At 56.9% G+C, this 25067-nt stretch overlaps 4 protein-coding genes across 4 annotated transcripts; 3 read left to right on the top strand and 1 right to left on the bottom strand.

The window, feature by feature from the left end:
• Positions 1-430: 430 nt before the first annotated feature.
• NCLIV_027860 (Ferrochelatase, related) lies at positions 431-6210 on the top strand (the record flags this gene model as incomplete). The annotated part of the gene is made up of 7 exons (XM_003882980.1): positions 431-1532; positions 2066-2152; positions 2888-3815; positions 4085-4355; positions 4826-4897; positions 5358-5486; positions 6085-6210. The coding sequence occupies 7 exons, from the start codon at positions 431-433 to the stop codon at positions 6208-6210; spliced, it is 2715 nt and encodes a 904-aa protein (XP_003883029.1).
• A 2817-nt stretch (positions 6211-9027) lies between these two features.
• Positions 9028-11066, top strand: NCLIV_027850 (uncharacterized protein; the record flags this gene model as incomplete). Its single annotated transcript, XM_003882979.1, has 5 exons — positions 9028-9913; positions 10091-10510; positions 10647-10679; positions 10807-10833; positions 10966-11066. The coding sequence occupies 5 exons, from the start codon at positions 9028-9030 to the stop codon at positions 11064-11066; spliced, it is 1467 nt and encodes a 488-aa protein (XP_003883028.1).
• A 1795-nt stretch (positions 11067-12861) lies between these two features.
• On the top strand, positions 12862-18813 carry NCLIV_027840 (conserved hypothetical protein; the record flags this gene model as incomplete). Its single annotated transcript, XM_003882978.1, has 2 exons — positions 12862-12886; positions 13646-18813. 2 exons carry the CDS (start codon positions 12862-12864, stop codon positions 18811-18813), a joined length of 5193 nt encoding a protein of 1730 aa, XP_003883027.1.
• Positions 18814-20723: 1910 nt separating this feature from the next.
• NCLIV_027830 (TATA-binding protein, related) lies at positions 20724-23257 on the bottom strand (the record flags this gene model as incomplete). Its single annotated transcript, XM_003882977.1, has 3 exons — positions 20724-20878; positions 21157-21579; positions 22219-23257. 3 exons carry the CDS (start codon positions 23255-23257, stop codon positions 20724-20726), a joined length of 1617 nt encoding a protein of 538 aa, XP_003883026.1.
• Between the last annotated feature and the right edge of the window lie 1810 nt (positions 23258-25067).

The following is a 25067-nucleotide window of genomic DNA, read 5'->3' as shown; positions in this document are numbered from 1 at the left end:
CTTTCTTGAGCTGTGCAGAAACGCAGCACTCTATTCAGGCTGTCTTCCCCTCCTTCTACTAGAGGAGTCGAGGAACCTGGATCTTTGCGAACAATGACTTGTGTTTCGCTCTGCGTTTTCCCGCGGTCGCCATGGTGATCGCTCGGGTGTCGAAGCGAGATCCGCAGTGAATGCCGCCTTCGTTCAGGTGTATGTACACGTTCCTAGAAGCATTTCCTTCGTGCATTCTGTGGAAGAGCTGCCGGCATTTTTGCATTTTTCTGGAAAAGCCAACTGCTCACTGTGAACCGTTTCTCCCGGCGGAAGTCCTGTTCCAAATGGCGACTCAAGTTGGTTCCCGTCAGCGCGTTGCCGTCTGTTTTTGAGCCGGAGCTTCATCGTGCGTCTCGAAGGCACCCGCCTCCCCTCACCAAGTCCGCCAAAGACCGCCATGCGCCACGACTGGCTCACGCGGCTCCGCGCGGCCGTGGACACAGCGGCAGGCACAAGCACACACGCCGAACTTCGTTTGGGCCGAGACCGTTTTCGAAGCCGCATCCTGTCTCGCCGTCTTGCGTGTCTCCATTCGTCTTTTGGCGCAAACAGGCTTCCGGTTCCCGAGCGCAGAAATCCCGCGGTTGCCGCCGGGGTGGCCCTGGGAGACGGCGCCTCGCCCGTCGGTCCGCAAAACGGGAAAGCTGGAGAGAAAGGCAGATTTCTCGAGAATCTGCAACCGAGAACGAGGGAAAGGGACGGCTGGCGACATGTGAGCAACGAGGCAGAGAATCCTAGGCGGGCCTTGCGGCGGTTTACGCCCCTGTCCGTCGCTAAGCGACAAGCACTCGAGACGCGACACACAGGAAAAAGAAAAGGCTTTCCGGAAGAGAGTTTCGCGTGTGATCCTGAGCCGCCTCAAGGACGCGAATGGACTGTACAGCCAGTGTCTGATGCGTCGCGCCTGCTGGGGGGCGGAGCCTCGGTGCCTCGCGGCACGTCTCCTCCGTACTTTTGGCTGTTCTCTCCCACGGGCAGAAGGTTTTTCCACGACAGCGGATCGCCCGTAGGGCCTCAGAACTCCGAACTGGAACGCGAGGCAGGCAAGGGAAGAGCATTTTCGACACAAGGCGCAGGGCAGCAGAGAGCAGAGGTGGGGGAAACATGTCGGAGCGACGGTTTCCTGGAGGGGTATCCCGGAAGTAGAGAGGCAGGAATGAGCGGAAGGGAACGGGACGGAGACTTGGGAAGGGCGGGACGCGAAGCGCGGACAGAGGAAGACGCTCTGTGGCGAAAGGAAGCAGACTATTTGTCTCCAGAGGCTCGCAAGCTTCAGTGCCTCTACCACAGAAGGAGTTCCTACCTTCGAGGTGAAGACGGGCAAACAGCCCGGCCGGTCGTCCCGGCGTGGCTGCGGCAAAAGGGCGAGGAGAAAGAGATGGGAGAAGAAGAGTCAGTCAAACTGGGAACGGCGGATGGAGGCGCCGTCTGCGTCGTCCTAGTTAACCTCGGCAGTCCGTCTGCACCAACGTACAGAGAGCTCTGGAAATACCTGAATCGTAAGCCGAGACGCGCACCGACATTGCTGGCGGGCAACAAGAACGATGAAGGAGAGTCGGTTTCAGACGCCCTTTGCTGGAAAAGGCAACAACCTAGAAGTGTTTCGTGCCCTGGTCGTTTGGTCGGTGTCGGAGGAGAAATCTTGTCGCCCCATGCACCGACAAGCGCCTTGCTTCTCTTGAAACGAAAGCCGAGATAAATCTGCGATAGGATGCAGCTCCCTGCTGCAAGAGAGAGTCCTCCGACGCGTTTCTCGCTTGATGGCTTGATCGTCCATTCTTTCTCCTGCCGCTTCCGTAGACAGGCTGCTTTGTTGAAAGGGAACCGTGCTTCCAAACTACCGTTCTGTTCCCCTAGCCTCCTGCTCTTCGCCGTTTTCCATACTTCTCGCCGCGTATCTCTTTCTTGCTCAAGGCAGGTCCGGCCGCGATGTCGCTGCAGCCTGGACGGCGTTCGTCTTCCTGTCGCCGTCTCTCTGGATCGATTTCTAGAGGCCTATCTCGTGTCCCCTCTCGGTTGTTTGTCCCTGCAGAATTCCTGGGAGATCCTCGTGTTGTCGAGGTTCCCTGCGTCCTCTGGTTTTTCATACGCCACGCCTTCATTCTTCCCTTCCGTAGCTGTACGTACAGGCCGAAGTGGCCAGAACACGCGTGGAGAAGGCGAAAACAAATCGGCAGTTTCCCCTGGACCATGGTAGAACAGAGTGGTTTTTGTATTCTTTCTAGGAAGCAAAGTCGCCCCTCGCGCTTATGAACCCGCCTCTCCTGAAGCGCTGAGCTGATCCGGCAAGGCGTGCAGTGAGGCCACGCTCGTGCTAGTCTCTCCCTGTTCACCTCTTTTCAGTCTCCAAGCGCTGTGTAGGTGCCTGGCCGTTGATGCCGCTCGTGCCCACTCATAGCCACCAACAACAACATATTTAAATATATATATATATAAATATATATTTATATATATAAATATATATATATAAATATATATAGTTCTACGAGGGTGTCTGTGGGTATCTGAGTATGGAGAGGAGCATATATGATGACAGCTATTTGTAGAGTTTTTGTGTCTAGTGGTTAGAGTTGTTGGATTGGATTTCAGTCCAAGTTCAGGGAACCAGGAATCCGGGCGTGTCTTAAGCGGGAGAGAGGCTCGGTGGAGGACCGTCACCCTCACGTTAGCAGCGACATGTACAGCTCCTAAATGGGAGGTATCCGGCCGAGTAGAATGGAGAAGCCATTTTTCTAAGCATCCACACTGCATCGACTGGCGTTTGGTCGAATGGTTTGCTGGCGCCATGTTCTCGGCGTCTTTCGTTCCCTCTCTCACACGTGCCTTCAATGGTGTGTGTCTTTTTCTTCTGCAGTTGCCTCCGCCCAAAAGTACCAGTCCATCTGGAACTTCGATCCCTGTTCTAAGTCTGCTCCGCGCCCTCAGGCACACGGTGCGCCTTCCCTGTGTCAGTCCCTGGCCTTTGGTAGTGTTCGTAGAGGCCGTGAGACAGTCCACTCTGCGCAGGAGCACCGTCTCCACATCTCACAAGGTTCTCTGGTCGAGGAAGCGCGAGACACGCGGTGCGCCAAAGGAAAGAATTTGGTGCATCCGGACCTTCCAGCGGCGGATTCGGCTCGCCGGAGCGCGCAGCCCATTCGGTCCCAGGGTGACACGGAGGCTGACCAGACCGCACGGCATCTCAGAGAAGCGAGTGTCTGTGGACGTAGCTCGACGATGACTCGTGTGGCTCTTCACGAAACACGAAAACGCGATTTCTCAGGCTCGCCCGCACCTCTCGTCCGTATCTCTGAGGCTCTGCGAAGTCAAGTCCAGGCTCGATTCGACGCACTGCTGGACGAAAAACTCGGAGAAAGGGACAAGCGGGGAGGTTGGGAGGCGCCGACCGATAGAGCTGTGAGAGACGGCGACAGACCCGCGAACGGGTGTGAAGGTCGATCTAAAAGGGAGAAGGAAAGCGCGGAGCCGTCCATGAAGAGTGCGCGCTTCCGAGAAATGCATGCGGCGAGACATGGAGGCACGAACGGAAGGGGCCTTCGTGACCCAGCGGGGATCGAGACTCCGACCGTCGACTTGCTGAAGGAAGGCGCGCGTCGCCTGCGACCCGCCGTCCGCGTGCTGATGGGAATGCGCTACGGCGAGCCTTCCCTTCCTTCTGTCCTGCGGGCTGCTCGAGATGGAGGCTGCCGGAAACTCCTGATTCTCCCGCTGTATCCTCAAACAGCAGCTGCGACGACCTCGTCCGTTTACGACGCCGCCATGGAGGAAATCATGAAGTGGCGGTAGGTCCACAACTTTTTCGTTCTTTGCCGCTAGGAACGCAACTCAAACGGCAATGTTGCTATGTGGCCAGTGATTCCGATAGTGATAGGTACGGAAATCTGCATTTAAACGTATGTGTCTGCGTGTGTGTCTACGTGTGTGTGTGTGTCTACGTGTGTGTGTGTGTGTCTTTATATATCTCAGGACATGTCCATATCGATCTACGTAAGGGCTTGCACTTGCGTCTGCATCTCATCCTTGGTATCCTGTGCTGCTTTTTGTGACTCAGCGTGATGCCTGATTTGCGCATTCTCAGCGGCTACGCGGATCACCCCGCCTACATCAGCGCTCTCGCGACAACGATCCGTCGCTTCTGGGAAGAGGAGGGGGGAGAGAGCGAGCGCAAGCACGCGAACGAACCTGCAGTTCGAGGCAGGGGCGAAAAGCTGGTATTTTCTTTCCACGGCATTCCTCTCAGTACGGGAAGGCAAGCGGGAGAGATTTACCAGTGTCTTTGTGCGAAAACAGCCCGGCTGGTCGCGGACCAGTTGGAGATGCAAGTAAGGAGAAAGGCGGAACAGAGAAAAGCCTCGCAGAGAGGGAGAAGCTGCCTGCTGCGAGGCAGGGAAACGAGCGGGGGAGGTTTTTGGGGAAAGCAGGGATGGGCGGGAAGGACGCGAAAACGAAAGGCCAAAGAATGCAGGAGCATGCAGTGGAGTCAGAACGACATAGCGGGCAGTTCCTCGCTGGGACTCGCAGGTCGGGCCAGGATCAGTTCAGCGAGGGCTTCGAGGTCTCAGATCTCGCAAACGGATGCTGGAAGCACAAGAGGGAACATGTTGCTTCGCCTTCCGTCCCCCAGCGCGAACCTTGAAATACGAGGCGCTTGAAAGACAAACTCCGTGAACTCGAGGCGTGAACGATCGGGGAAATGTGGAAAGGAACCGACGCCGGCAAGACGTCGGCTTCCTCGCCGGCTCGGCCTCCGCAGGTATCCGTTGCGTGTTTCTGGCCTTTTCTCCCCTCTCAGCCGGAGGACGTCGAGGTGGCTTTCCAGTCGCGCTTTGGGCCTGCCGAGTGGACGCAGCCCTACATTGATCAGGTAACGCAGTCGCTGCACACGTTCTCCCCACCGGGTTTGGCGTCGTGCATTTGCGGGTGTCCACCTGTGGAGCGCGCGCCTTTGTTCGTATGGGCCGTTTCGTTTCGCCGACTCGCCAAACTGCCAGAGAGGTTTCCAGCCGATCGCTGCGGCGGACAAGACCGCTCGGAGCCTTGCCACGTTCCTCACAGCTGGGCGTTTGCGGGTGGACGCGCAGATAGAATTCCCTACACAGCACGCGCTCGGGAGGTATTCTGTTGGCGACTGCTTGGGTGCATGCGTCTGGTGCTCCGTTCTTCCGGTCACATCCCGAGGCTCTCGCTCTTTGTGAGACGAAAACGAGTCTCCAGCCTCGGTGACCCGGAGGTGAAGGACATACGAAGGCCTCCATTGCCTCCGGCCGCGCGCGAGCGCCTTTGTGAAGCACGAACGTTCTGTGGAAATTTCCGCGTGCGCACAGCGTCTCGAGGCGCTCGCAGGCGCTGGCTACCGTCTCGTCGATGTCGTGATGCCCGGCTTCGCGACAGATTGCTTGGAGACGATTGAGGAGATGGCTGGGATTTACCGCGGGAAGTTTCTTCAGCTCACCGTAGGTCTCCGGTGTTTTCTGTCCGTAGCCGCTGCTTTGTCGGGCATGAGCGTCCTTGCTTCTTCACTGGTGCATGCTACGTCGCGATCTCTCGTGCTGTTTTCCTTCGCCGCGCCTACCCACGTTCCCCTGCTTCTCTGTCGTTTTCCCGTGCGCATTACTTCCCCCCGGGGTCTTTTGCGGGCGGCTTTCCGGTTCTGCTCGAGGCTCCGATTTCCCTTCGTTTCCGCCTTCTTCGCTCTGGTTCACTGTTCACTGACATCCCGAGGGGTGTGCTGTGAGCCCTGAACGCAGAGCGAGACAACTTGCCTCCGACCTGTTGTGAAGACACAGCCAAGACGCTTGGCGATGTGCAGCCGTAGAAAAGGGAGCGCGGCAAGTCCTGGATAGATGCCACGACGTCTCTACGTCGACTGGATTGCTTCACGCGCATCTTCGTCGGTGACTAGTGCCGTTTATCCCGTTGAAAACGGAGCGTTTTCAATATCGTTTGTGTGCCTCTGTGCTTTCTGGCCAGTGTTTGTTCCGTCGGCACTTTATTCACTATCCGTCCCTGAGATCCGCTTTTTTCGTTTGCCTCGCTGGATTCCTTCTTCAGAACGGCGAAGGCGAATTGCGAGTTATTCCCTGCTTAAATGCCAGTGACGAGGCCACGGCGGCGGTGTTTGCCGTTGCGAAAGAGCAAATGACAGATTGGTTGAAGCTCATGGAGCCTACGCCGTAGCGGGAAAACACGCCTCTTGAGCACACGGGGCGGAAATGAAGGCGGGGCTGTAACCTAAAGACAGAGCAGTCGCCGGATTACACCGAAGAAAGCGTATGCTTGGATGTGCTGTGTGCACTGTCTTTTCCACGGACTCGCGCGCGATGGCAAGCCAACAGATCGGTGCATACAAGTCGGGTTTTCCTAGGTGTTCTCGCGTAGTTTCTCGCAAGCCGACCGGCGCGAGAAGCAGGTAGCCGTTGCTGGAAAGGCAGCTCCACGTACATCAGACGACCCAGTGATGAGCATGTTTCCTGGAGGCCTCCGGCGGAAACTAGACTGGAGCATTCACCTGATGTCACTTTCGCAACGCCTACACTCTCAGGCCAAAGCGGCGGGATATCTTTCTGCTGGCTGCTGCAAATCTGAGCTCAGTCACCGAACAGGGGTATTTTTTCAGTAGCCGTGTTCCTCTCGGGCCCATCCTGAAATCTTGGCGCACCTGCACGTGCTTTTTCGCGTCGGCGGTACTTCTTAGTCTTATGTGCCTCCCGTGTTTCAAGCGGTGCTCCGTTCTGCACAAACAGTCCTTTTTGATGGGAAGCGCAGCGCCTTTTATCTCGGGTCGCTTTTGTCCTTCCCAGGTCTGCCCGGATGTCAAGAGGTGCTTGTCTTGTGCCTTCCTCTACGCGGTTTGTCGACGTCACTTTGAATGGAGAGACTGTGAATTGCTTTGTTTTACCCGGTTCGTCTCCGCGTGGCGGCATGCAGTGACGAGACGGACCCTGTTCTAACTCTTTCCGCCGGATTTCTTCTTTCGTTCACGCGCTTGCGTGATTCAGAAAATTTTCTCATCCTGTCGAGTTCCACAGTACTTGCGACCTCGAAGAGGCGCTGGTCGCGCAACCGTTTTTCGTAGCCGTAAAATCAGCAGTGTGAACCCATCGACAAAGCAGCACGGTTTCAAACTGCATCCTTGTAAAGTGCCAAGATGCCCGTGTGCAGACGCGTCAAAACGAAACCCCGGTCGTGCTGCGGTTCCGTCGGCACCGGAGTCAAGCGTCCAGCAGCTCTAGCAATGAACGCTTCCGCTGACGCAGAAACATGAGCCTCCAGACGAGCGACCTCGAAAGGATTAGGCAGTCGGTCAGAAAGTCGCACGTCGGACCTCTCCCGGCGCTCTGCGGATCCGACACATGCCTGGGCGACAAGCGGAGCGGCGCTGAGCTCACTCTGAACCGCGTGCTTGCTTCAATTGCCTCGCAGAAGAGCCGGCTTTTTCCATGGTGCATATCGAGGAGGGGAAGAAAAGAAAGCCTCGAGATAAACTGGAGTCAACCCGACAGGGTTGGCAGCTGTAGTCCACAGGTTAAAAACAGACATTCCTCCAAAAGCAAGAACGTTCGGACGTGTTGGACCAGCACCAGGTGCGTTCGTATCAAGTCTACGAGCGATTGTCTTCTGTGTGCCCGTCTGACTGTTGTTTCTGTTAAAGAACGGTCTCCGCCGCAAATAAAAACAGGCGCAAGCACGGTGTCGCATGGACAGTGTCCTGGTCGGTGGACAAGGGAGAGAACGCAAGCTACCCGAGACAGCTGTTTTGTCTCTTGAATCGAGTGCACCTTTCACTACCCTCAAAGGCTCCATTGCCTCTAACTCTCAACAGACACAGCACTGGCAGCCACAGCGGTGGATTTTCTACAGGAGCTCCGCTGCTTGTCAGAGGGACCCTACGCCTAAAAATCAAGCATCGAGCGACAGTCTCCTTCTTCGGCCGTGTCTCTGGGACCCCGGCGGCCAAAATGTTTTGTAGGTTTCTTTTCTACCGTCAGCTGCGGGGGAATACACGTTCTAAAAAATAATCGCCCTAAGTGAGCACCTTTCCGTCCTCTCTCCGTTCCCTCCGAGTGTGTCTCCTACAGCGGACTCCCTCCAAGTCTACAATCATGAGGAGGCGGGAGGAATAAGCGGAGAAATCTGCCCATGATTTTTGGGGTTTAGCAGAAGCGGTATCATCCCACCCGTGATCTCGGACGATGATGAGGCACGTGGATACAGAGACGCTTACAGCTTGAATGCGTATTGTGTCAGGCGGCGCGTGTGTCTATGTCGAGGAGTGTTTCCCGATCGAAAAAAACGCGGACGCTAGATGGTACGCGCAACCTTCTGATATGTCTACGGACCTCGCCACACGAGATGGCAAGCTGTTTTGGGTCTGTTCCTTGGTGAACAATGGTACAGGAGCGCCGCTGGATGATGCGCAGGCGACGCTGGCTGCTAAGTGGTGTCCAACAGGAACAGCAGAGGGTTTCAGGGCTGGGGGGAAAGAGAGTTCAGGCAACGACTCTGGTTCGCGCTGTGTCCCTGGTGTATGTGCTCCGGCGCTGTCGCTCTGCCGCAAGCTGAACCGAGTTCCTGCGATGCTTTCCTCCTCTCGGCCTTTCGTTTTTTCTGAATACGTCACTTTTGTAGGGCAAAGTGCAAGATGTTTTCACTCTGAGAAGTGTCCGGTGTTTGCGTGCATTGTCTTTGCGTGCGCGGTTGGACTTTTGAGTGGCCTCTCTTGCCCCAAAGAAAGCGGTGTCTTGCGAAGACAAGGCCTCGCGCGGCGGCCTTGCTCGGAAGCCGTGGCAGGCAAAGTGTCGAATCTTTTTCGGGTCCGTCTCCGAAACACAAGATCTTTTTTCTCAACACCACTCTGGAGTCGTTTGGCTTCCCTGTCCTTTTCTTTCTCGAAACGGGTTCACGTATCTAGGCCGCGTTCTGGCCTTTTTCGGTGTCTGTGATCTTTCTTGCCAGCTAGCCGCTGCCACTACGTTGTACTTTTTTGTTGCCAAAATGAGGCGTTCGACTGGAGAGACTCGTCTGTCACGCAACTTTTTTCTCGCTCTTTTCTCGCTGAAAATTTCGGTTGTCGCTGTCTTGTTCGTGTCTTCACTCGTCTTCGTTGCCGGTCTCACATGGGAAGATGACAACGAACTCGCCGGCGACGTCGCCAGCGACTCGGACAACAGTTCGGAGTCCGAATTGGGAGACGTCAAGTTGGCGGGCGCAGGCCAGCAGCAGTTGTTGAATCAGCTGAAAAATGAGCTCGGCAGTGACTACGCAGACGCCGATGTGAGTATGCTCCAGACTGACCATGGAATTCACGGCGAGGAAGCGGGTGTTTTGCGAAAGGCGGTTCCGGGAATGGAAGACGCGGACGAAGAAGGCAGTGAGAACGCGTCAGAGGAGGAAGACGATTCCGACGCGACGAACGAAGATCAGGAAGATGAGATGTCGTTCATTGAGAACGGCAGCGCCGATGACAAAGACAACTCGGAAGAGGCTGACAGTGAACAGGAAGGTGACGAGGATGAGGCTTCCTTCATGGAACAAGAGGAAGACGACGACGTGAATGATTCGGAAGACGCGGGCTCTTTCCACGAAGACGATGACTCCGAAGAAGAAAGATACGTCGATCCGTACGCCTCGGATGCACTTTCTTACCTTCAGCAGGGTGATGGCTCTAGCGCCCAAGGCAGGCTGGCCGAGGAGGAGGACGCCCCGGCGTCTTTTGTCCAGATCGACGGCGGAGAGAGACAGATTAGGGCTCACGTGCACCTTGGCAACCACGTCGCCCGTGACAGGCTCGCGCATGCGTTCAACCAGGACCACGTCAGACTTTTGGACCAGACCCCCGTCGAAGAGGAACTCCTCAGCGAGGCTGCTCCGGGCGGAGGCGGTGAGTGCACAGCTTTTTCTTTGTGCGAGGCAGCGGGAAGTTGAAAGATGTGTTGGCATAGCGACGAAGTCGCCTGCGACAGCAAACGCGTTTCGCGCATTGCCCGAGAGCACGGAACTGAATCAGAGCCGGGGTTCAAGTCTCCACTCGAGTGTTGTTTGCCTCTGTTTTTTTCAGACAATGCCGTCGTCTCCCCCAACGAAGATGGGCCTGCGGAGGTGGAAAGCAACATGTCGGAGGGCGAAGAAGGATCTGCTTCGGCGCCAGTGGAACAAGCTAGCGCCCAAGAAGCGGAATCTTCGGCCGCCGAAGAGGCGCGTTCGCTCGATGCAGAACCGCGAATGATGGCAGCTGAGCCGGTGAAACAGCCACAAGGCGCGTTGCCTGCTGAAGGGATGGAGCCTGTCGGAAGTCAAGCAGCCGAAGCTCGCGATGTGGTGGAACCCGTTGCAAAGGCCTTGGAACCAGAAGCCCTCGAAGCACCCCCCGCCGTGGTCCCGCCTGCGGAGACTGAAGAGGGGACAGCCGCCCAACTTGTGGAGGAAATGAGCAAGCAGGATCAAGCTATGCAAGAGGCTCAGCCTCAAGAAGTTCTCAGTAAGCACTCAGCTGTATGCGATAGCCAGTCTGGTGTTTTTGTGCGAGCGCACGCACGGCTCAGAGTTGGCTGCGGGGAAAAGGCAGACGTTTATGAAAGACACCGAGTCCGTGTGCGTTTTCCACGTGTTTGCAGAACGGCATACCTGGCAAGACATGGAGAGAACACGTACGTGAAACGGCCTCACACCCCTGCTCCGAGCGAAAAAAGCCGCGCAGTTCTGCAACACCATAGAAAACATTCCTGCTGTTCCTCTATCTTTGTTGTGTGTTTTTTGTGTTGCGCACATCTACAGAGGACCTCCGGAAAAACGACGTCGCAGGTAAGAGTTCCAAGTCGACAGTTTCAGGGCCAGGGTGGCCAGCACGGCGGGAAAAAAACTCAGGTTAACTCTACGACACGGATCTCAGATGTTTTCTCATTTTGTTTTTTTGTGGGGTGCTTGTGCCTGCAGTGACAGTATCCGGCAGCCAAGCCGTAACCGCTGCGTCGGCCGTCGCTCTTGCTGGCCTGTTGGTGGGGGGACAGCTTCTGTTCAGCGTGGGAATGTGCTGAAAGTAAATCCTTGAAACATGCAGTCTGGTTCCTGCCTGGACGTGAAACTATTTTAGCTATGAATGTGGGGGGTTTTCGCCGGTTTTATTGGCCTGCCGGGCATTCGGGGTTAATGCGTTTTGTCTCATCGCGAGTTTCGATGGTCATCCAGACTCGGTCGATTTGGGGGAATCGTATGCAATCTGTTTATGTTATTTTCTGCGTCTTTGACTGGCGTTTCCGTTCAAGGAAGCTAGTTGTTTACCCTATTAGTTCCGTGTTGGCATTCAAAGGAGGCCGCTGCATGAGACGGCACCATAGTCGCCCGAGAAAGTCTCGTGTCTCGAGGTATTGCCACTCAAGCGGAAACGGTGGAGCCTCTATCCAAACAGCAGGCCAATAGCCGATTTTGTACCTGACTTTACTGGATGGTTGGGAGTTAAAATGTTCTCAGCCATGCAAGGCGTTCTGCGGTGCCGAAGTTACGGTTCCGCCCTTGGGGTTCCCAACCTAGGCTACTTTTCCGAGTTTGGCCACATCGCATGTCAGTTTAGAAGTTGATTCACGCACACCTCTCCTATTCCAAGTGTTCTTCCTATTCATACTGTTGCCTCACTGCTCCACTGGCTGAGTTGCTGAGAGTAAGCAGGAGCGGCGCCCTGCATAGAAGGCACACTCGAGAAGAAAAAGAGCCCTACAGTCGGCCCCCTAGCAAGGCGGATACCCGCCGAATTGCTAACAGGTTCCTTGACAATACCGTTGTAACTTCCGTTGACAGCCAGAACCGTAGCTCGACGTGGCTGTTTTTCACCGCGGCAGTGTGAAGAGACTGGACACAAGGATATCACTAACAGTTCGGATTACGATGCTAGTCAGCGCGCTCAAGAAGAATAGTAATTGATGACTCGTTTCCTTGGAGTTCGCAGCACTTCTTGTTGGGGTTTTGGACCCTGAAACAGCTGAAGCTTTTTCAGCACTAGCTACTTTTTTTAAGGCACCTGGTGCGATTGCTGTTCTTTTTTTACAAGCAGAGGTGCTCACTCTCCCTGCCCCCGGATTTGGCCCGTATCGTGTTCGCATGTTCTCTCTTGTAAGATCGTGCCAGATTCATATACTTCCGTCTTTTAGGTTAAGTTGTTTTATCAATTAGGCCGTGGGTCTGCTGTAGTAATCAATAGTAATTGAGGCATGGATTCTTCCCGTCAGCCATATCATTTCAGCAGATGCGGAACTAGAGGCATCCCGTCAAAAGCGTGCATTTCATGGCAGACCAAAGTGTGTTGTCAGTGATTTGGCTCGGTTTGTTGCTGGTCATTCGGTTTACCTGACACGCAACGAGTATAAGAGTGTCTATTCATATATCGCGTGGCGCGGCTCCCAAGAAACAGTTCCTTTTCTGCCTGTCTGTAGGCAGACTTCCTGCTTTCAGCGCATCCGTCCTGAGTAAACAGCGATGTCTGTGGAGATTTGATTTGAAGTCGACGCTTCGTACTGTACCTGTGTACATGTGTTCACGCGTCTCGTTTTCCAGTGTCTTCCTTACTTGGCGCTGAACGTGTCGGACAACGAGACTGGCCCCATTCCTTGTCCTTTTGTCAAGACAGTTGCCCAAAACGTGTATATTCTTTGCAGCTGTGTGATTTGCTGCTTTGCATTCTCAGTCGTTGTATCGGTTTATTTTTCGCTGACTCGCGTTTTCTTCTCTCCATTCATACGTTTTGTTGGTTCACTGTCCTCATGAAACCGTCTGGATGTGTACGGCGGAGGGCGGCGGCAGCATTTTTCGTGGCGCTCTTTACTTGCCCTCTTCTCACCGATGGTAAGGACTGTTTGCATCCTCTGTTTTCATCGGGAGGCTCTACACTGCTGAAATGTTTTTTAATTTCGCTCAAGAGCTTCAGTTCTCTGCTGCGCCACTAGCTTTGGTACCGCGATTCTAGTCCGTTACGAGCGGTGTGACGGGGCACACGTGTCCCCTGCATGTGGATGTTCCGCCATTTGCGATTTCCTACGCGTACGCTTTGTATACTAATAGAACTGGCCAGTTTACATATATACATTGCAACTACACCATGTGTGTGTATACGTATAATTTGAGTAGACCAGATTGGTCGCGCACACATACACATGCCTGAGCCTGTGTCAGAGTGGATAACCCGGAACCCTGCTGTCACTGGAGGATCCCGACCACCAAGAAGGCGTAATAGAACTGGGATGTCGTTCTTCACTGCCACAGCCGAGCCTTGCTTCACACCTTGTTTTTGTCAAAAGGAATTCTGTAATAAATACGCCCTCGACTACCAGCACTATCGTAGCCACAATAGAGTACATGTGTCCGGAAATGACGGGGAGAAGGAAAAAGGGCCACAACCGTCACAGGGTGAACACTGTTTTAGCCATCTGAGACCAGTCACACAGCACCCGATTTGCAACGAAAGGTATTCCTACATATCGTCAACGTCCTCGACGGGCATCTCGCCACTTTTTAAGGCATTCTTCGTGGTACGTAGACCCACAGTCTTGTTTTTCGTAGGTGCGTTAAAGCTTGTATTTCCCTTCAGTGCAACGTTTCGTTTTTTCCTGTTTTGCTTTTGTTCTAGCAAAGTCTCGAGAAGATTCCGGGGCTGCCGCGTTGGCAGCTCACAAATACAGGAGCGCAGCTGCCTTCACGGACCGCATGGACCTCCTGGTGGCCGACAAAGCTTCCGGATTAGTGAAGGATGTTGAGATGCTCCGGGCTGTGGAGCAGTTCCTTACCGATGCCCACGACCAGATTTTTCCCGGTGTCGCGGAAACAGTGCAGGATGAGAATCGGAAACGGACCGAGTACGCAGCTGCAGAAATGGCGGATGCTCTGTTGAAGAATCTGTTCCAAGTCCCTAACGATGATTTTGACGGCATCCTCGTTGAGTTTATCGATGCTATCGGCATCGTCCCGAAGCCTGTGCTTATTCAGGCCGGAGTCGAAAAGTACTGGGCCTATCTGTGCCATCAACAACTGTTGACCGAGTGCTCCTCTAGGAGAAGTTCCTCCCGAAGCGAACGAACTCGAGAGTGGAGTCCGAAATTCGCCCCCCCCTTGCCTGAACCCGCAGATGACCTCTCTGGCAACCGGTCACCTGTGCGATTGGGTAACTCACCGCCACTGCCTTCCAAGCCGCCAGCCCAAACCGCACCTCGTTCCGCTTCCCGCGAGCAAACCTGGCATTCTTCCGCGGGCGGCATTGTATCCTTCGCTTCCCCTTCGGCTTCGGGATCTGGGGTTGAGTCAGTTAGAACACGTTTAACTGTCGGGCCTTCTTCGTCGATGCCTGCGACGGCGGAAGGAGTGGATACTCACTCGGATCGCCAGGCAGACGCACCGACGGTTCCAAGGAAAAATGAGCAGTACGACGAATCCTCTCCCACGGCTGACGTACCGCCAGCTCGGCGACGGCGAGGACCTCCTTACATGGACTCTCCGCTTTCACGAGACTCCAATACGCCTCCATATCCTCTCTTCTATCCTGCACTGTTGCCGCCGCACGGGCAGCCGTATGACCGCGGGCCGTGGCCTCCAGATCCTCGCGCGCCTCGAGGTCCGCCTTCTGGAGGGCGAGCAGAACGCGGTGTTTCCTCGCCTCCTTCAGAGAAAAATCAAAACGCCAATGGCTCTAATGGACAACGGGAGGACGCACCACAAACTGAAGGGCCGCCACAGTACCCGTATTCTCCGCGTCCTGGAAACTGGGACTGGCATCCGCCCCCCGCCGGTTTCGGGCCGCCTCCTGCTCCGTACTACGATCCAGTCTATGATTATTATCCCTTCCCTCCGCGTGGCACAACTCGCAGTGCTTACGGCGAGCCTACAAACACCACACAGCCCACACAACCGGCGCCTCTGACGGATGGCAGGGGACACCAGGCCCCGTCCCACGGGGTTCGGGCGCCTGTCTGGCCGCCGACGCGCGGCGGAGCCGAAAGCCTTCGGAGGCCTCGAGGGCCTTCTGTCGCCCCAGCTCGAGACGGACGAGGGACCTGGCCGCAGCCGGATCTGTCTCCTTACCGCTCCGGAGCCGCAAATCCTCCTGTCTCGTTAGCGCCCGTTCCACAAGAGCCCCCGCCGTCGCCTGGCGTGAAAAACGCGGCAGCGGATGCTTCACCTTCCAAGCCTGCGGCGCGTGATTCGCCGGCAGCGCCTCCCGGCAGCTTGCCAGGCTTGCTGCCTTCCCCTTTTTTTCCGACTGACCCCGTGGGGGGTTACGCCCCGCCCGCAAGCAGCGCCGAGGACGGCCGGCGGGAGACCGAGAGGAATTCGATGTCTTCTGGAAGGCGCTTCGAGAGGGGCGGGGCGAGTGAAGGCCTTCTCCCGCCTCTTTCCAGCGAAAAAGCAGAGTCGGCAGCCGACGAGTCTTTGGAGCCGGCCCGCGGGTATTTTGGCGTCTTGCCAGCAGCGGCCGGCGACGAGAGCCTCGAGCGCCCCGTTCCGGAAACCGACTGGCTGCCAATCTGGGTTCCAAGACGTCGTCCCCACGTAACAACGACGACGACGCTGGCACCTGTCGATGATATCCACACCACACGCCCCGTTCGATTCACTCGACCGCCAGAGTATCTCCCCCCCGAGCGACGCCCCATGGGAGTCTTTCGAGAAGGACCGCGTCCCGGCGACGCGTCGCTGGGCAGCGAGCGCGTGGCAGAGACGCCCCTGCCGGTTCCAGGTGTCTACCGTGGTCCAGGGTCTAGGAGCGCTCGGCCTGACGAGTCAAACGTCGCACAACTTGCCGACAGCCACGCCCAGCCTGTCCCTGCGCCTGGCAGGACGGGGTCGGAAGGCCCAGCCGATCCGCTCACGCAGCCATCTGCAACGGCAACGGCAACGGCAACGCGCGCCCCGCCACGGTATACACGTCCACCAGGCTATCAGCCGCCAAATGCTCAACCTCCGGGGCCCGCGGATCCTGCGCCGCCCTCGCCTCCGGCGCCGCCGCCCTACCCTGGTCCTCCAGGTGGTCAGCCTTACCCGCCCTACTACCCTCCAGGCGCGCCTCCGTATTATCCGCCAGGCTACCCAGAGCCTCTGCCTCCCCCCCCGTTCCCACCGATCCCGGGATACGCCTCCCCTCCTGACTCTCCTCAACAGCGCACGACGACGACAACGCGACGACCGGTAGCGTTTACGCGGCCACTGACGTACGCGCCTCGCGAACTGCCACCAACAACAGAACGCGAGCCGATTCCGTCCCCCCCGCCCCCAACGCCGGCCTACTATCCTCCGCCTGGCCCGCCCTACTATCCGGCGCCTTTTTCCCGACAGGCGCCTCCCGAAGAGGAAGTCGAGCCTCCGAGAGATTCGCAGCCTCCAGGGTATCCGCCGGGGGATCTTCTGTCGCCCACGCCGCCGCAGCCTCGTCTTCCACGCCCGCCACCCTACTACAGCGTTTCACGGCCTGTGGATCCAGACTCTGCGGAACCTCGCGGGGGCGCCCCGCTCTCTCTCCCTGAGCGGTCGGAAGCGGAGCGGAGACGCCCACCGGTTTCGGCGCACCTGCGTGAAGGACGGGCTGACGGATACCCTCGAGACTCTCTGGACGTCGGAGAGGAGATGCAGGTAAGGGAGGCGCGACAGGCGCAGTATGCATCCCCCGGCCAGGAGGACCGGCGAAACAGCCCAGATGAGTCCCCGCCTCCCAATCGGCTTTTTGATTCCCCACCCACTGTTGAATTCGAAGAGACAAGACCAAGAGGAGGGATCAGCCGAAGGCCCGTCGAAGCCGCGCCCACAAACATGTCCATCCCGCTCGACCTGTACGATGCAGACGATCCTCGACCCGAGTTCGGGTCTTCGAAGAACGCGCAGCGCTCGCCTCGCCCCGGCCCTTCACGAGACAGAGACTGGGAGGCGCCGATTTTCGGGCCTCCACCGAAAAAAGGTTACGGCTCGGAGAGGGAGTACCTCGCGTACGCCGCTTTGGGGACCCGCAGATCGACTGTCGAGGTGCCCAGAAGCGGCGGTCTCCTTCCTGGCGGCGACGCGGACAGCTTCTCGACGGACTGTCCAGAATGCGCATCGGAGGCTTCCTTCGAAGACTCGGAGCGCTCTGACTGGGATTCCGAGTACGCATCAAGTGAAGAACTCGGCGTTTTCGACAGAGGCTCGTCGGTCCTGGCAGACCCCCTTGCCCTTGGAGGCCGAACCTTTCAAGCTAATCCGCCCCTGGGCCCCGCGCCTCGGCCAGCACAGCCACGCGGGGCGTCGCCGCCTGGAGAACCTTTTCCATTCGGTCCATCTCGGTCACCTGCCTTTGCTCGGACGCGTCCCGCACCTCCTGACGAATCGGCGCTGCTGCCTCAAAGACCCGAGAGAAGTTCGCCTGCAGCGTTGGAGACCCGCGCGCCTCTCGGCGTTCTGACAGTGACCCGGGCGTTCGAGAGTCGAGAAGGACCGCCCCTTCGCGCCGCGCCGATTTCGACGCAGACGGAGCCTCTGGGACGTCGCGCGGAAGGGAGTGAACTGTACGAGCAGTCGGTGGGGAAAGGGGTTCTCGGCGAGACAGCCGAGAGACAGTGGATAGACTTGGAAGAGCGTGTGGAGAGGCGGGAAGCAGGGTCGGTCGCGTGGCCGCCTCCCGCGGGTTTCTGGGCTGAACCGCGCTCGTCACTTCTCCCCGAGAAACAAGGAAACGGGATTCGCGACGAACCAGAACGCGTGCCTGCCCTCGTGAAAGGAGAACGGCGACCAGTCTCTCGGCCCTCGCCGCCTCGTCCTGCCTGGCCGGCGCCGGCGGCTCCAGCACTTCCGCCGCCTCGTCCCCCAGGCCTCTATGCGTCGAACAGTCCACAGCGGTTCCCGCCCGAGTCGCCCTGGACGGTGACCGACGGGGTCTCCGCAGTCTCGGAGGGGAAACGAATAGGAGCCGTGGCAGAGAGAGTCGATCCGCCGAGCTGGGCTTCTCTCCCCGCCGCCCAGAAACCTGCTCGGCCTCTCCCCGCGGCGCCGAACGCCGCGCCTCTCGCAGAGTCAGAAATGGAGAGCTCGGCGCCACTGCCGACAGCCCCAAGGCTCACTGGCCCGCCCCCGCGTGCTGCGAGTTCGGGCTCCAAAGCGGTCCCGGAGGAACTCGCCACCGGCAGTCGCGTGCTTCCCGCCGAACTCGTGCGCTCCTCTTGGCGCGAGGTCCGCTGGGACGGGAAGGCACCTAAGGGAGACAGATCGGCTCTGCCGTCGCAAAATGCGCGTGTGGCTGCGACAAAGATCTACGCAAACAGGTTGGAAGCCCCTGGACGGTCAGCCGGCAGGAAAAACGACAAGCCTTTGCTCGCGCGGCCGCCTCCCTCGAGGGGAGTGAGGCGACCGGGCGACCCCGGCCTGCTGGAAACTTCCAAGGCTTCACCTTTTCCTCTCGAAGGCGAGTTGGTGGACGTTGGCTTGCCGTTTTCTCGCCGTCTGCCTCCGCCGCCGGAGCCGACTCTGCTCTCAAAAAGCTCAGGCGGTCCTGTTCCAACCGTAACGCCGAGTGGACCGAGCGCGCTAGCGCTCTCTGGGAAAGGAGAGACGCTTCAAGACGCTCTCGCCGCTCCTCTCCGTCTTCCTTCCCCGCCGCTTCTCGGCGGAGACAATGCCCCGTACACTCGCACGCAGATGGTCACTCAAGTTCGATCTCCGAAACGCGTCCAAGTCGAGTACGGGCCGAGGGACAAGACGCCCGGGTCGCTAACCCCCCAGCGCGTTGAGACTGTCCTCGTGGGAGGGCCTCAGATGAGAAAAAAGTACCCGCGCTGGCAATGAGAAATCGCCGCTTTCGAAGCATGCGTCAAGACCGACTTCTGGAGGCGGGCCACGGGTGTGGAGGCGGCGCCGCGGAAGGCACAGAAGGCTTGGATCCTTGGCCCAGCGAAACGAAAGATGCCGAGTGCTCGGAAGCGACATCAGAAAAGACATCCAGAGCCGAACAGGTCGGTGCTGGCGACAGGAGAAGGCCCGCAAAACCTCGACTCAGCGGAACTTCGAGGGGGGTGCGAAGCAGCGGAATTTTGTGGACAGAGAGAAGGGTGAAGCGGCAAAACCGACAGAGGGGCACGGAAAAGGCATCCGAAAAACATTAAGAGCGGCGCTGGGAAACGAGTTCACCGACTGCGGATGTCGTGAAGCACCTACTGACGCCTGGAGAGAAAGAGCCGTCACACAGTTCCCGTGGGCTAGAAATGGATCTTTTGCTGCTCAGACACTCCCCCCGAAGTTTTAGCTTGTTTTGTTTCCTCCGCGTCTCTTGAATGAGACTGCGTTTTCGTTCCTCCTTCGTTGGCATCTTGGCCTTTGGCAGGATTCGGTCTTTTGTCTCGCTTCGTTGCTTTGCTAATCTGAAAGGCGTCTTGCTCGTCACCTGTTCACGCTCAGAAAAACTTGTGACGGCTCCAAACCCGAGTGGCTGGGCGCATGTCAAGAAATTCCGTTTTCCAGCTTTTCGTTTTCCGAACACTTGCAATCAAACGGACTTCAGTGGCGGATTTAAAACTGCGCTGTGTATTTAGACAATCAAACTCAGCAATCCCTTCCACAGGGCGTCGGCTGAGGTCCTTTAGGATCGTCAAAACGATCGGTCCTCCCAAGGTGGACATAAATGCATGCGTTCACACACACAGACAGAGACACATACCTAAGCATATGCGGGTGATGAACATCTAGAAATATGATATATGTAAATAGATGGCGACAGTGATGCATTTGTCCTGTTCTTTGCGCTCCACTGGATACGTACACGGCCGGGTAGCGTGACAGCCGCGCTCAATTCTGGTGGGGCAAAAGTTAAACATTCTGGAACTACGAGTTTGCAAGGATGTACAGATATAGCAATAACACCGCCAGTTGTGCGACGTATTTTGTGGGCAAATTGCTGAGGCGATTCCACGAGGTGTCGTTGCACGAGAACCGGAAGAAAAAGGCCGTGCGAACAGCGAGGTACCGAGAAAGCGACAGAGGAAAGTCTTCCCCGATCTCCGTCTTCTACTGAAAGCAGAGGCTGGTACGGAAAGAGACCGCAAGTGCCCAGGCATGCGCGAGAGAACGCGGAGAGACACGCCTGCGAGGAGAGGAAAGAAGGCTGTTCGTTCGTGGCGTTTGGGGCGACGCCCGCGCGCGGTGGACGGCGTAGGGAAGGCTTTAAAAGCAGAAACCAAACGTCTGAGGCGGTCCCCCCTCATGGGGGCAAAGGAGAAACGGAGTGGTTTGCCTTCAAAAAGACGCGCGAAAATGCGCCGAACCGACATCGTCAACGCAAGCGCCTCCCGCTGTGGGCATCACTGATGAGCAAAAACCCCACGAAACTCAGTGAGGCGAGAGCCTGCCACTCAGCGACCCCCCCCCCCCCACCGAACGCGCTGGCCCTCCAAGAGCCGCTGCGTCTCTTCAACTTCAAAAGTTGAAGAACAGTTCACTTGTCGAACATGCCCCAACGCCAGAGAGGACTGGGTTCCCTGCCACGTGCATGCACATGCGCGCGTACTCGCGCATATACGGGCACAGCTGCTGTTTGCACACATGCAAATGATTCCACACAGATCGACGATCCACCTGTCGGCACACAACACCAGGACTCTGCGTTCATCGACACCGATTTGAACGAGAGTGTTCCGTATTTTTCTGCGCGGCCCTCGGCGCTGCAGACGGGGCTAGAGAGAAAAGAGACGAGAGACAGGTTGTCATTGATGGTAGCGGACGAGCACAGGGTAAAGAGACTCGAAGACGTGATTCACTTCACTCAGGTTCTTGCACCCAGTAATGACAACCTTGCCGCTGACAAAGACCAGCAGCACTGCCTTGAGAGACGCCGTGGGGTTGTATCGATACACCAGACCTGAAACGACGAGAAAAACAACGAACACGGAGGGTCCACGCACGTACAGACGCACATAAAGCTGCCTCCAAACTCCAAAACCTCTACAAATATAAAAAACGACTACAAGCCTTCCAGAGATAATGCCATTTCGATATATCCATGGCTACACTTATCTACACATTTCTGTACACACTCGCCTATATGAACAAAGAAATAAATATAAATATATATATATATATATATATATATATACGTATGTCTATGGTGGGGTGACTGTTTTTTCATATTTTTCTCACCTGAAAACAGCTCGGGTTCGTAGCTGGAGAATTCCTTGTGTTCGAAGGCGAGGCCTTCGAGACGCACCGGTACCCCGCAGTCTGCACTCGCGACAACATTCTCGACTTTAAAGTCGCGCAGGCACAGCTTCTGTTTGCTTCTCCTGTCTGGCTCCACCAGAACCAAGGAACTTTCACTGCTTTGGACAGCCGTACAGGCAGCCGAGTCTTCTCCGAAACTCCCCGATCGCCTCCGGGATTCGTCGGAAGAAACCCGGTCGTCTTTAGAGGGACCGGAAGCAAGCCGCAGAGGGGCTGATGGACTGTGCAAACTTGCGTCTTTGTCGCTGCTCCCGCAGTACGCAAATGTGAGCATCTTCGCGGTCAGGCGCGCCGCCCGCTCCGCCTCTGTTTCGCTCCTCGCGCCAGTGATTATCAGGCGGCCTGAAGTGTACGTACACCGCAAACCCCACGCCACAGCGTACAACGCGGCACAGTCTCCACAGACAGAATCAACAACGCACAACGCCGGGAAAACCCTGCCCTACGTTTCGAGCCGTGCTTCATGCCAACTGCAGAGTCCATTCAGCTGTCAGAAATCTCCTGTCTTTGGTTTCTTCATCGATAGTTCCGCATACACACTTTCCCAGCAATCACGTAGTGACAGCTTTGTCAAAACACATGCAGGCGCAAGGATACATGAGCGTACATGCAAGAGGCCAGAGAACAACACCTGCATAAACATGTATGATTTTACCCCTCTCTCTCTAGCTCTCTCTAGATAGATAGATAGATAGATAGATAGATAGATAGATAGATAGATAGATAGATAGATAGATAGATAGATAGATAGATAGATAGATAGATAGATAGATAGATAGATACAGATAGATAGATAGATACAGATAGATAGATGTGCACGTACTTCGAACCTTTTACGACTTGATGTGTACATCCGTCTCGTAGCCCGTGTGTATATCCATGTAGTCACAGTTGTCGGTTCGCGTAGCTGAGCGCGTAAGACCCGACGTGGACTTGGTGGACAGGCCTCTGTGTCACCGTTCCAGTTTCGTTCTCTCTTACCAGATCTGAAGACAAGGACCGTGCACTTGGGGTTTCTCAGCCGTACGATGCATGCATTGATTTTCCTCGGATTATATTCGGCGAATCGGCAGCTGATGGCCAGGTGTCGCAAATCCAGTTTGGCGTCGTCCTTCCACGCGTCTCCGGCCTCGGTTCTCCAAACAACCCGCGCAGAAGCGACGACGTTTTGCACCGCTGGAACAGTCGGCGGACTGAAGAGCGGCGGCGCAGTCGCGAGGATGTCCTGCTGACTCCGCGGCCTTCTCTCTTCTCTCTGCACAATTTGCGTCGCGTGGCCAGGCGCCAGCGCCAGCAAACTCGCAGCAGAGAGCGGAAATGAAGAGGCAGACGAACCCGAAGAAGACGGTGAAGCAGAAGAAGACGGTGAAGCAGAAGAAGACGGTGAAGCAGAAGAAGACGGTGAAGCAGAAGAAGGCGGTGAAGCAGAAGAAGGCGGTGAGGCAGAAGAAGGCGGTGAGGCAGCAGAGCCGTCCTCCGCGTTTCGCCTCGCGTGTAGTGATGGCGTCGAGGGAGGAAAGTCAAGCGACGCAGTCGCGTCTCCGTCCAGGACTGGAGGCGCAGAGGACGTTGAATCGCCACCGAGGGGGTCTGCCTGTGGAGTGCCGAGCAAGTTGCTGGCAGGGCAGAGCCCGGACGATGCGAGGAGCGATTCGATCAGCGACGCGTCAGTTTCAAACGTCAGCGAACCGAACTCTGTCGGCCCACAGAGACCGGATTCGAGGAGAAGCAGTCCGTCGGCGTCGTCCTTCTCTTGCGCTTGGCCGGCGGAACCCTTTGCGGCCTCAGTCGGCGGTTCTCCCTCGGGATCCCAAGCACCTAGCGAGTCAGACGAAGACGCAAAAAGAGACTCCGCGAGAGAAGCTGGCGCTTTGTCTGCGTCAGTCGCGTTTGACGCGCCGTCTGTCGAGGAGTGACGCGGACCCGCGTGTCTCTTCGACGCCACCAGAGGCCGATCCCCCGACGCGCGCGCACGTTTCGCCGGCGCGTCTGCCGTCTCTTCCGCTTCCTGGTTTGCCATGTCGTGGGCAGGAACGCGCGCCAGAGAGGCGCCGCGAGGAGAAACGAGAAGGGAATGCGCGAAAACGCGCTCAGACAGGAGACAGGGTTGTCTCTTTCGGCCAAAGAGAAAACAACGCGGCGCCGAGCGACGCTCGCCCAGACGGCAGGAGACCCCACGTCGCTGCCTTCTCGTCACCACACGGGGCGACTCGGAGGCGCGGAGCGCCCGCGGCTTCTCTGATGCGCAACGAAGAGAGAATTCGTTGCAGGTGGACCCCGCTGAGCCTTTACGATTTCCAGACACGCCCGCAGTTCAGTCGCGGAGACCCCGAGGGGGGCAAACCGAACGCCTGAGAGAGCGAGGAAATTCTTCATAAATCGACGCGCTGTGAAGACTGTTCCTCTAAAGAAGGAAAGAGAAAGCACACCCTCGAAAACCGAAGAAGCGACGCCGAGGCGCAGGGTTGTGCGAATTTGCAGCCGGCGACTCGTCGGCGGCACCCCCCCCCCCCTCCCCCGCCGCGAGAGATAGGGAGCACAAGCGAGGAAAATCGACGCCTTTGGACCCAGAAGAAGCGCAGAGAAGCGAGGCGAGAGCGGCGGACGCCTCTGCGGCCTCTTTTGCAACACAGGAGGGAAAGAAGACAGTTCGCGGCAGTTTGTGCGGCTGGGAAGGAGCGAATCAGCGTTTTCGAGGACCCGAGAAAAGCCGGCGCGAGTTCGTGTTCGGGTCGGCGGCAGAGAACGCAGGAAAAGGAAAGCGAAGGAGCTGCAAGGAGAGGCGAGACTGGCGAAAAGCTGAACAGGCGAGAAAAACCGCTCCGTGGAAAAGACCCGCAAAAAAGAGGGAGGAAACCGGCCAGCACAGCGGCCTTCGCGGCGCGGGCGAAACGTGGAGACGAACGCGCGCAGCTGTAGAGACACCGGAGAGGACGAGAGGAAGAGAGGGCCGAGAGTTTTTTGTTTAAAAGCGAGAAAAGTGCCGATCGGGCGTCGCGCAGTTCCGCAGTTTTCTCGCCTGTCTGCGTCGTCTTTCTACGAGAAGCATCGACAGGAGACACCTGAGCGAACCGGCAAGGTCAGTTTTTGCGGGGGCGGCGCAGTTGCGACAAGGCGCTCTCCGCTCTCAGTTCTGCCCGAAAAAGTTCTTTTCTTTGCCACGCGTGCGCTCAGGCAAGGGCCACGGCGTTCTTCTCTCGAGTTTTTGCAAACCTGCCTTCCCCCGCAGCCAGAAGTTCCTTTTCCCTCTCTGGGCCTCTGGACTGCAAGCGCGGCGGCGCTCTCCAGTTTGATTTGTTTTGTGCGAACTCGCGAGAAATACCTAAGGCATAACAAGCGTGAGTTCGCGAATCCGTGTAGGTCTTTTTTTCGGGGGGCTGCCTCCAAATTCTCTGCGAGAACGGAGAGAATCCGCTCGTCCAACCCGGTCTCTCTTTGTGCGCGCACCTCAAAGGCCAAGTTTTGTCGGCTGGCCCGGAGCTGGACTCGCGAAAAAGAGAGGATTCGTTCCGACGAGGAACGCGCGAGAGCGTCGTTGTTTCCTAGTCTCTTACTCCCCCTGGGAGCCTTGGGGAACAAGAGAAGCGTAGAGCCCCCGAGAAAACCTCGCTTCCCATATAGAAATAGATTTTGTGCATGTACATAGTCGCGTACGCTCGCAATGCATGAGAAGGAAAGAGAACGCCGAAGACTCTTCTTCACGTCGCCCTCCCGCCAAGGCTCTGTGGGATGTGACGAGGCCTGTCCGGGCTGTACAGAAACCGGACGAATGTGAGGTGCGTGTTTCGGTCTTATTTTAACGGCTAGAGACACAGCCCCCCCCCCCCCCC

Source organism: Neospora caninum, chromosome VIIb, assembly GCF_000208865.1.
Source record: "Neospora caninum Liverpool complete genome, chromosome VIIb".
In the NCBI taxonomy this organism is placed as follows: domain Eukaryota; phylum Apicomplexa; class Conoidasida; order Eucoccidiorida; family Sarcocystidae; genus Neospora; species Neospora caninum.
Note: the sequence above shows the minus strand (reverse complement) of the source record. Positions and strands in the feature narration are given on the sequence as shown.